Here is a 12,235-nt window from a genome sequence, read left to right as displayed (position 1 = left end):
TTTCACCCTTTTTAATGTAGAAGGGATAATAATAAAAAAAAAAGAAGGATTTTGCTGCTGAAATGCTGCCGAAACGCTGCATAAAATCTGCAACAAATCCGCTACATGTGTGGGTATCCTTAGTTAATCGGATCTGTAACAGAGATGTCATAGCTGTCATGGCTCCTTAAATACATGTATTTTTTGTGATTTTTAAGAATTATTAGTACAATGTACTGAAATAGGTCATTTTAGCACGTCTAATTTTCTAATGTTTTTATGGTTAAGGTTATTTAGGATGGGGCAAGGGATACAATTCGGGTTGTTGGGGTATTTTATTTTTGCACTTTATTATTATCACTGTTATTTTTTTTTATATTATTTTGAACTTTTAATTTTTTTTATAAAGTGTATGCCCAAAACATTAGAGAAGTCTATTGGCACATTATAACATCATATTTTTATTTTAGTAACTACAGTTTTCCTTGTAACACATATTTACGACTGCAGTTACAGATGAAACTGACAGATTGTGTTATTCATCACAATCACATCTTTTCCTGGTCTTGATAGACCCAGTAGCTCTGTCTCCATGCCGAGGTCTGGGTTATCATATATACAGTATATTATTTTCAGTATAATCTGAAGTCTGAAGTTCAGATAGCAGTACTCGTCAATTATATTACACTGGAACTAAATCGGTCCACCTGCCCCTTTGGTGAAGAGTATTGATATTAAAGTGATACTTGATACCATGACATCTACAAATTGATACAGTATTGGCTTGCAGTTGTTTACAGTGCAATAATATGTGCACAGCATGCGGGTAATACAGTTTTCATATGTTACAATAAAAATGTACTTTATATTACAGATGCCTGTGTAAACATCACGCACAGTCAATGCCAACTGCTGCCATACGACCACACTATACCGAAGACTGTTTATTCTTTTGTCAAGAGCATTGATATGGATATGTTTCTAAAGTTCTTCAGCTATCTCAGTCGCCTCAGCTGCTATCAACACATCATGTTGTTCGGCTGTAGTTTGGCTCTTCCTGAATGCATCATTAATGGCGTTGACAGGTATTTGGAAACTTAAATCATCAATTATTATGATCGCTTTTTATGGAGTACATGTTTTCTAATGTGAATTAAACTATTTGTGTACTGAGCGCATGACCTACTAATGGCGACATTATTGCGAAACATTTGTCGTGGTGCAAAAATTCTAAAGATTAATAAATAATAATGGTTAGAATGTTAGCAACAAAGACGACACGTAATTATACTAAAACCTAGACAAAAGTGTCATATATATATCTGTCCAACAATAGACCAGAGACCCTGGACTTTTCTATCCATAATAAATCTATTGAGGAAAAGGCTTCACATACTACACACATTGTATCTATAGCTCTTGGTTCTTTATTAATTAGACTATATTTTATCTACGGTGCATATGTTATAGGGAAGCTGTCACATTGAAAATGCAATGTGATCTCAAGGTAGTATGTTATAGCACAGGAGGAGCTTGATATATAGTTTTGTGAGAAAATATTCAGTATTACATAGGAGTCCAGTGGGCAGTCCCACTCAATGACTCTTAAGCCCAGAATGAGCAGAAGTTTAGATCAATAAATTACAATTTATATTGAATCTTAGCCTATAAAACTGTGGATCAATTCACTCAGTTCCTTCTGCTCTATTACAAGATGCCCGCAGATAGGACTGTTTTTTCAACATGACAGGTTCCCTTTAATGTATTTTTCATATATATTACTTATAGATACATGCACTATATGGACAAAAGTTTTGGGACACACCTCTTAATCATTGAATTCAGGTGTTTCATTCAGCCACATTACCACATGTGTATAAAATCAAGCACCTAGTCATGCAATCTGCCTTTACAACCATTTATGAAAGAATGAGTCATTCTAAAGAGCCCACTGAATTCGAGCGTGCTTCTTTTATAGGATGCCACCATTGCAACAAGTTCCGTTCATTAAATTTCTTCCCTCATACACATTCCACGATCAACTGAGAGTGGTATTATTGCAAAGTGGAAGTGTTTAGGACACACAGCGACTCCAGACCACGTGAAAATACAGCGCAGGGTCGCTGAGGCTCAAAGTGCTTAAAAGTCACTAAGGCTCTGCTGACTCAATAACTGCAGACTTCCAAACCTCCTCTGGTATTTACATTTGTACAAAAACTGTTCGCTCGGATCTTAATGGCTTGGGTTTCAATGGCCGAGCAGCTACATGCAAGCCTTACATCACCAAGCACAATTCCAAGCCACGGATCGAGTGGTGTAAAGCACGCCACCGCTGGATTCTAGAGCAGCAGTAAAGTATTCTGTGGAGTGATGAATTACACTATCAGTCTGATGGACGAGTCTGGGTTTGGTGAATGCCAGGAGAGTGTTACCTGCCTGACTGCATTGCGCCAACTGTATAGTTTGATGGAGGGGTTGGTCTAGACCCCTTAGTTCCAGTGAAGAGAAATCTTAATTCTTCAGCATAGCAAAAAATTTTGGACAATTGTATGCTTCCAACTTTGTGGGAACAGTTTGGGGAAGGCCCCTTTTTTTTCAACATGACGTTCCCCATTGCGCAAAGCAAGATCCATAAAGGCATGGTTGGGTGAGTTTGGTGTGGAAGAACTCGACTAGCCCGCACAGAGCCCTGAACTCAATCCCATCCAACACCTTTGGAATGACCTAGAACGGAGATTGCAAGGCAGGCCCTCTCGTCCAACATCGGCGTCTGACCTAAAAAATGCTCTTCTGGATGAATGGGCAAAAATTCCAACAGCCACTCCAAAATCTTGTAGAAAGCCTTCCTAGAAGAGTGGAAGCTGTTTTGGCTGCAAAGGGGGGACCAACTCCATATTAGTACCTATGGATTTAGAATGGGATGTCATAAAATCTCATGTAGGTGTAATATGTAGGTGTCCATATAGTGTATGTATAATAGAAGAACTGATTACAAGAGTCTGAGCTTCTCAATGATTCAGTTGACTAAAGCTTATCTATTTGTGTGACTACATGAAAATGTTCTATTATCCATCTCTGTGTCACTTTTTCCAACACATGCTGTGGAAGTGGACAGAGAACCAGGCACAACTTATTTATTAAAGATATTTGATGCTTCTCCACTTCGAAAATTGGTAACATTACCTCCAAGGCTGACCTGATTTGTTACATAGTGCACGGGGTGCAGTGTGTAACTTCACCCCCATATCGTCTAATCAATATTACACATCCAAATACTTCAGCTTTTGTCTTTGAATAAAATGGCTCTCTCTGATACAGTAATGTCAGCTGGTTTCTTTCTTTGTTTTTTATTTCCTGTTTTAGATACATCATTGTTTTCTATTTGATCATGAGGTTACTAATAGGACAGACTTTACCTATTTGATAGCACATCTTATAATTGATCACTCAGTCTATAAATTGTTTCTAAATATTGAACTATATGTACCAACTTTACCCACTGGCACATAGACAGTTCTTCTATGAGAAATTACTCTGAAAAAGCTCTATATCATAGGTGGGCAAAAGCGTTCCTCAAGCTCCTCTAATAGTACACGCTCTCCACAATACCATGGGGGGGGGGTTGACAACTTTGTTATTAAGTATTCTGTGTGGAAGAACACTGATCTCAGCTGTGAATCCGTGAAAAACATGCACTATTGATAGATCTTGAGGACTGAGTTTGGCCACCACAGCTCTTTACCAGCATTTATGGGATTGTGGGTCCACCTAGAAATGTCAACTGAAGATAATGTTAGTGATGATTACATTTGTTGGATGAGTTAAGTATAAGTTGAAGTGCTTGTACTGGCGACTAGTGCAATAAGTATATAATAAAAGGCTTTTATATAAGGAGATATATTGGTAGCAATAAAATAATGTAAAAAAGTAACCTTATATACAGAAGACCAAGGTAGCAAAGTCCCTTAGAATAAATTTAAAGCCTGAAGGAAATCCTTCTCTTTAGACAGTGCCAATCTGAATTTCCACAAATTAAGAATAATTACCCTTCTGTCTGCTTTGAGTTTATAGTCACAATGCCGTTAAATTTGTATTAAATACTCATAAACTTCAACAAATGTTTAATGAAGAAAATGCCTAATTTTAATGAAGCCCTGTAACATAAATTCTGTCAAACTTCTGTAGCATAACTTCTGCCTCTGTAGTCTCAACAGATCAGTCTCAATTACATTTTGTGGTTGGTTGTGTGTGGACTCTTTATTGGACACAGTTGTTGGGGAAATTAGTTTACTGCACAACTAGATTATGCTGACCTAGTAATATGTTTCCAATTTGTGTACATTTTAATTATTTCCTTCAGTTTGTTTGATCTTCCAACTGAACACCAAATGTAAAAAGTTTTTGGGGGTTATTTTGGGATGCCAAATAAAGTGAAGTAATGAAAATGTCACAACTATTATATGTCAATTAGCATTGTGTTATCTTCTGATGTTGAAATAGTTAGATTTACGTACTTCTGACATACAATTTTCATTCTGCTTAGAGTGTAAGGTCTCATTTACATGTACAGTCACAGTTCCCTGTGGCTTTTTATATAAACGTTGAAAGGAAACTGATAACACAGCTGATACAGATGTGTTTACCCTTAACATATCTTGAATTTGTTTAAAGAGTAACTTTTGATCTGCCCTAGAGACATATTAGAAGTTTCAATTGGTGGGGGTTCGGGTGTGGAGTCCCCCACCGTTGCTGAAACTACCGTACTGAAGTGCTCAGCTGAATGTCCTGCCTCTCAGGCTGTGATCGGCGCTCTTCGTTAGGCTGAAGACCGCTCACATTGACGTACTGGGGAACGCAGCATCCGTATCCCCACTGATCAAAACTTCTGATATGTCTCTATGACATATCAAAAGTTTTTGAAAATACAGTTACTCTTTTGGACTCCAAATTTTTTGTGGAACCAATACAATATCGCGACATGCTAGCAAAAGCCTTAACAGGCCATAATTCACGTCACAACCACTGGGTGGCCACACACAAACACCTATAGTGTATACACCTTGTGACTTAGTATCGTGAAATAATGTTTATTTTCAAAGCTGGTTATCTTGTGCCACACATCTCAGGATTTGTTGAGATAAGAGGAAAGGTAAGGAAGGACACATCTGTATCATTGTTTTCTATGGGATCAGTTGTGTGTTTTTTTCCTGCAAAAGTATCTGGCAACGTTCGATGGCTTTAAAAATCTTTAGTCCCAGCCGCCGGGGGCATACCACCATCCTTCAGATGGGATAGTAAGGCTAATGGACTGCCGGTAGGAAGAGTGCATACCACATATAGATCAGCTTGTAAGAGGTGCACCCAGAAGTTGATATGGATGTCACAGTTGAATGTATAACTTCATTGAACAATTTCACAACCTTTTATAAGCAGTCTTTTACCAGGGCCTAAGACTTCAAACTCCGTCGGAGGTCTCACCTTGTTTGGTTACTGTATGCTCTTAGCTCATCCTATTTTGCCACTATGGGTCTTAGTCACTTTGCCTCCAAGGGTCACAATGTTCGCTATGCCACTACCGTTCACTGATTCCAACTCACTTGAAACAGTGCAGCATACAAATTGCAATACACTCTGCGCAACCAGGAGTATGGTCCCCAAGCCATTTAGTTGCACACATTATTCTTAGTCAAAGTCCTTTTTGAAAATGGGTGCCGTCTCTTTAACCTGCTATGGAAGCAGTCTATTTTGGCCTTTGTGATGTGAAGATTTTTTTTTATTTTTTTTAATCGGCGAATTCCAAGTTTTTTTTCATCAAAATAGCCATATGAGAGCTTATATTTTTTTGTGGTATTAGTTGTATTTTTTATTGACACCATTTTTGGGGTAGATTTAATGTATTGTAGAACTTTTCTAAAAAAAACATTTGGGGGCGTAGAAAAAACCCAGCAAATTTACCATTGTTTTTTTGTTTTGTTTTTACAATGTTCACCGTGCAGTATAAAAGACAGGTTAACTAACTTTATTCTGTATGTCAGTACGATTATACTGTGATTATACTGTGATTATACGGTGATATAAAATTGATATAGTTTTTTTTACGTTTTACTACTTTTGCACAACAAAATTATTATTATTTTTTTTAATCTATTTTTTTTTGTCGTCTTACCCTGAAAACCATAACCTTTTTTTTGTTGTGTTGTGTCAGTGCTTGTTTTTTGCAGGATGAGTTGACGGTTTTATTGGTACCATTTTGGGGTACATTACTCTATTTTTTCCACTTTTGTGAGGTGGGATGAACAAAAAAAGGGTTACGGGCACGACAATACCACTTATGTCTATTTTTTTTCTATTTATTTTTTTTACATAATAAAGCATTTTTTATTGGTAAAAACTTCCTATTTCTTAATATATTTTAAACATTTAATTTCACTTTTTTCTAATAAAGATTTTTTAATCCCACTAGGGGACTAGACTATGTGATTGTTATATCACTGATACTTTGTATTGCAGTGTATTATGCCTGTCAGCATGACGCTAACAGGCACCATATTAGGCCCTGCCTCCTGTGGGACTCCTTGCTGTCATAGCAACCCATCATTACCCCACAATCGCATAATGGGGGCCATCTAAGGAGTTAAACAACCAGGATTAGTGTTATCTCAGATCCTTGCCATTAGAGCAAGGTGTTGGCTGTATAATACAGCTGGCACCCGCAAGCAATGGCCAGGCACAAGAGCCTTACATTTATGTCATTTCACGAGAACTGTATAGGTACCATGATCAGGGCCGCCATCCGGAATTTCAGGGCCCCATACAGCTAAATTTTCTGAGCCCCCCTACCGTGGTACCGCCTGTTAACGGTACTCCGTCCAGCACTATATCATGCTACCGAGGGCCGCCATCAGGGGGGTGTTAGGGGTCCTGATGTGAGGGGCCCGGCCAAACCTAATTGAAAGGGGGGCCCGGCAACTGCTGCGACTTGCCTTTGGTAGAAAAAAAACCAGGCCCCTGCAATGGGGCCCGTTTTTTTCACCAAGAGAATGTCATGAGCTGCGGGGCCCCCCCTCTCGTCATGGGGGCCGTCAAACACCGCCTGCGCGACCGATCGCGCGCACCCGCAAACTCCCACGCGTGCGCATTAGCAAACTCCCGCGCGTGTGCACTCGCGAGCGTCCGCGAGCGCGCACCGGCGACCGCACGCACCCGCGACCGACAGCGCCTCGCACGGACCTATGTTACTCTATGGGGCCGTGCAGACTGTCAGGGATTTTCACGCAGCGTGTGTCCGCTGCGTAAAACTCACGACATGTCCGATATTTGTGCATTTTTGGTGCATCACGCACCCATTGAAGTCAATGGGTGCGTGAAAATCACGCCCAGCACTTCCGCAGCAGTATAAACTATGAATGAAAACAGAAAAGCACCACGTGCTACAAACATACAAACAGAGTGTCATAATGATGGCGGCTGTGCGAAAATCACGCAGCCACGCATCATACGCTGCTGACACACGGAACTGTTATGGACCTTTTGCATGCGCAAAATACCACGTTTTTTGCGCGCGCAAAAAGCACACGCTTGTGTAAATCCGGCCTTAGGGTAGGAACACACTAGGCATGAACGCTGCGGATTTTATGCAACACATTTTATTGCGGAAAATCCGCAGCGTATTACAGTCGCAGCCGAGTGGATGAGATTTGAACAAATCTCATCCACACGCTGCAAAATTTTTTTACCTGCAGTGTGGCTTTTTAAGTCGCAGCATGTCAATTTATGCGGTGGGATCGCTGCTCCTCTGTTGCGGAAATGCTGCAGTTCTGCCGCAAAAATCACAAATGAGAAAAAAAAAAAGGTACTTTTTTAAATTGATAAAGTTTAGACTTGCCCCGGCCGTAGTCCTGGTGACGCGATTCTCTATTCTGAGCGCAGCCCGGCCTCCTGTCATGACGTTTCATCCCATGTGACTGCTGCAGCGGTCACATGGTCTACAGCGTCATCCCAGAAGAGAGAGATGCGTCACCAGGACTACGGCCTGGTTTTTTTCTACCAAAGGCAAGTCGCGGCAGTTGCCGGGCCCCCCTTTCAATTAGGTTTGGCCGGGCCCCTCACACCATTACCCCTAATACCCCCCTGATGGCGGCCCTGACCATGATGTAAATATATGTCATAGAGCGGGAAGGAGTTAAAATCCAATTCTGGCCTTATTCACATGGCAAAATGGCTCTTACAATCTCCACATACACACCGGGGGGGAAAAACACATACAAAAAGGGCACTGCACATATTAAAGCTAAACACTAGTGTCACTCCCTTTCAAGTTGTACCCATTTTGGTAGGCTTTTCTAAAGGCAAGGGAAATAGACTCCCCTGCCTGTTATATGTGAACAAGCCCTAAGAGAGATGACAAGAATATAAGTGGATAGCTGAAGTTCAAGTCTATAGGCCGAATTTGTTAAGCACTCTGTTCCAGATTTCTGTTGTAGAAAAGTCGCAATTTGCACAAAACCCTAGTTTTGTATTTTTATACTGCCTCTACTAATTCCTGGTCCTCATAGGCTGCCATACATGGCAGACCCGGAGGCCATTGTCTTGCCTCCGGATGCCATCACAACCATCGGTAACCCCCACAATTGCATGGGGGCTGCCGATGTGCTACAAACCTCCTAAATGCGGCGATCGCAATCGCTGCATCATCGATTGCCGAAATCATCGATGAGCCGCTGATCGGCAACAGTGGAGTGTAAGCTGTCGGGGACAGCTGGCCTCCCGGTGCACACTGCACCCAACAATGTGCACCGGGATCCGCGCAGTAACTGCACGTCATCGTGCGCTAAGACATTGGCCACCATGACGTACCTGTGCGTCGTGGTGCGCCTAGGAGTTAATACCTGCATGTATGAGTTGGTTGGATAGGGATTTGCCCTTAAAAGATTGAAAAAAGACCTAGGTTTAGCAATTACCTTGGTTGTACTCCTCTGTACCCACTTAAGTTTAGCTATGTCCTTCTTAACCCCTTAACGCACCATGACGTAACTCTACGTCAAGGTGAGCAGTAAGTTTGCGCACCTTGACGTACAGTAACGTCAGTGCTTTGACAGTTAACCGCCGCGCGGCGCTACACCGCAGCGGCGGTTAACTGTGCAGGGTGTCAGCCCTGCTCTCCCCGTTGCCGATCAGCGGCCTGTCGCCGCTGATATCGGCAGTTAACCCCTTAATTGCGGCGCTCGATTTTGAACGCCACAATTAAGGTCTTTAGCGCCGATCGGCAGCCCCCATGTGAAATCACGGGGGCTGGCGATGGTACCCATGGCAACCGGACGCCAGACAATGGCTTCCGGGTTGCCATGTACAGAAGCCTATGAGGACCACCCCGAGGGTGGTCGTTGTAGGCTTCCTGTCAGTGTGACTGTCATGTCACAATGACAGTTGGAATGCATTACACTACGTGTGTAGTGTAATGTATTCCAGCAGCGATCAGAGCTGCAAGTCTAAGTGTCCCCTAGTGGGGCAAGTGAAAAAAGTAAATAAAAGAATAAAAATGTTTTAAAAAAAGTGTAAAAATAAAAGTTATAAGTGACATAAACAAGAACTGCTTTTTTTCCTATTATAAGTCATTTATTATAGGAAAAAAAATGAATACGTAAAAAAAAATTACACATATTTGGTATCACCGCGTTCGTAACGACCCCAACTATAAAACTATAATATTATTTTTCCCGCACGGTGAACGCTGCATAAAAAATAAACGAAAAACAATGCCAGAATCACTATTTTTTTGGTCACCACCCCTCCCAAAATATACAATAAAAAGTGATCAAAAAGTCGCATGTACGCCAAAATAGTACCGATACAAACTACAACCCGTCCCGCAAAAAACAAGCCCTTACACCGCTTTTTTGACTGAAAAATAAAAAAGTTATGGCTCTCAGAATATGGTGACAAAAAATAAATTATTTTCTAAATAAGTTATTTTATTGCGCAAACGCTGCAAAATATAAAAAAACGTATATACATATGGTATCGCCGTAATCGTACCGACCCGCAGAATAAAGTATAATAGTCATTTATAGCCCAGGGTAAACGCCGTCAAAAAGAAATAAAAATCATTGTCAGAATTGATGGTTTTTGGTCACCTGGCTTGCCGAAAAATTGAATAAAAAGTGATCAACAAAATCGCATGTACCCCAAAATGGTACCAATGAAAATTACAGATTGTCCCGCAACAAATAAGCCCTCACACGGCTCCGGTGGTGAAAAAATAAAAAAAGTTCCGGCTCCCAGATTATGGCGATGCAAAATGTGCAGAGTGTTCCAAAAGCGGATAAGATCGGGCGCCATTTATAAGTGCGACACTGGCCACAGATCTGTGGATTATTATTTATTTACCCCATTATTATACCCTCTTATTATGGCCCTGATGTACTCTGCCCAGCCTACATGTGCCCCCACATTATAAACTGAAATACCAGCAAAACGCCAGAGCTACTACCAAGCAAAATATGCGCTCCAAAAGCCAAATGGCGTCCCTCCCTTCTGAGCCCTACAGCGTGCCCAAACAGCCGTTTACGTCCACCGATATGGCATCGCCATACCCGGGAGAACCCTGTTAATATTTTATGTGGTATTTGTGGCACAAACTGGGCACAACATATAGTGCACTAAAATGACACATCAGTGGAAAATTTTAATTTTCACTCTGCACCATCCGCTGCGCATTAAACCCTTCGCGCAACATGACTTAATAGCATGTCGTGGTGCGGGGGGTTATATATGGAGCATCTCACGCGCTGAGCCCGCGCCATACGCTGCAGGTGTCAGCTGTGTATTACATCTGATACCCGGGACTAACGGACAGAAACAGCGATCACGCTGTTACAGGAGCCTGTAAAAATCACAATATACTGCAATACATTAGTATTGCAGTGTATTCTACCAGTGATCTAACGATCGCTGATTCAAGTCTCCCAGGGGGACTAATAAAATATGTAAAAACAAAAGTAAATAGTTATTATCAGTAGAAAAAATTAAATAAATATTTAAAGTCCAAAAAGAAACCCTTTTCACATTTTTTCCTCTAAAGTAATGTAAAAAAATACACAAAATTGGTATTGCTGCATCCGTAAAAGTCCATGCTATTAGAATATACCATTATTTAACTCACACGGTAAACGCCGTGAAAAATAAAGAACTTTAAACTGCAAAATCACGTTTTTTTGGTCACCCTGGCTCTACCAAAAAATGTAATAAAAAGTGCTCAAAAAGTCTTATGTACCAAAAAATGGTACCAATAAAAACTACAGCTCGTCCCACAAAAAATATGCCCTCACACCACTCTATTGACAGAAAAATAAAAAAGTAGTGGCTCTCGGAAAGCGGGGAGGAAAAACGAAAAAGCAAAACATGAATCAGTTCGTAAAGGGTTAATTACTTTCGAATGAAAAAACATTTATGACCACATGTGGGGTATAGCCGTACTTGGGAGAAATTGCTTTACAAATGTTGGGGTGCATTTTCTCCTTTATCCTTTGTGAAATTGAAAAAAATCAACATTTTAGTGGAAATAATGTTGATATTCATTTTCACGCCCTAATTCTAATAAATTCTGCAAAAGACGTGTGGGGCCTAAATGCTCACTATACCCCTAGATACCTTAAGTGGTGTAGTTTCCCAAATGGGGTTACTTTTGGAGGGCTTCCACTGTTTCGGTCTCTTAGGGGCTTTGCAAATTCGACATGACACCCAAAAACTATTCCAGCTAAATTTGAGCTCCAAAAGCCAAATAGCGCTCCTTCCCTTCTAAGCTCCGGTGTGGGTCCAAACAGCAGTTTATTACCACATATGGGGTAGTTACGTAATCAGGAGAAATTGTTTTACAAATGTTGCGGTGCTTTTTCTCCTTTATTCCTTGTAAAAATCAAAAACGGCTACCTTTTTTCACCAAAAAAGTAGATTTTCATCTTCACATACTAATTCAAATAAACTTAGCAAAAAAACTGTTGCTAACTATACCCATAGATAAATTCCTTGAGGGGTATAGTTTCCAAAATGGGGTCACTTTTGGGGGGTTTCCACTGTTTTCATCCCTCCAGTGCATTGCAAACGCGACACGGCACTGAAAACTATTCCAGCAAAATCAGAAATCCAAAATCCAAATGGTGCTCCTTCTCTTCTGAAGCATGCTGTGGGTCCAAACAGCAGTTTATTACCACATATGGGGTATTGCTATAATCGGAAGAAATTGCTTTACATATGTTGG

The 12,235-nt window shown here is 40.8% G+C and overlaps 1 protein-coding gene across 1 annotated transcript in view; it reads left to right on the top strand.

Annotated features, from left to right (window-relative positions):
• Positions 1-12,235, top strand: part of CORIN (corin, serine peptidase) — a 294,825-nt gene that overhangs the window by 149,938 nt on the left and 132,652 nt on the right. The window contains exon 4 of the mRNA XM_075859548.1: positions 854-1,064. Within this exon, the coding sequence (XP_075715663.1) occupies positions 854-1,064 (211 nt within the window). The remainder of the gene's footprint in view (positions 1-853; positions 1,065-12,235) is intronic.

Source organism: Rhinoderma darwinii, chromosome 1 (genome assembly GCF_050947455.1).
Source record: "Rhinoderma darwinii isolate aRhiDar2 chromosome 1, aRhiDar2.hap1, whole genome shotgun sequence".
NCBI classification, from domain to species: domain Eukaryota; kingdom Metazoa; phylum Chordata; class Amphibia; order Anura; family Rhinodermatidae; genus Rhinoderma; species Rhinoderma darwinii.
This window is presented reverse-complemented; position numbering and strand designations above follow the sequence as displayed.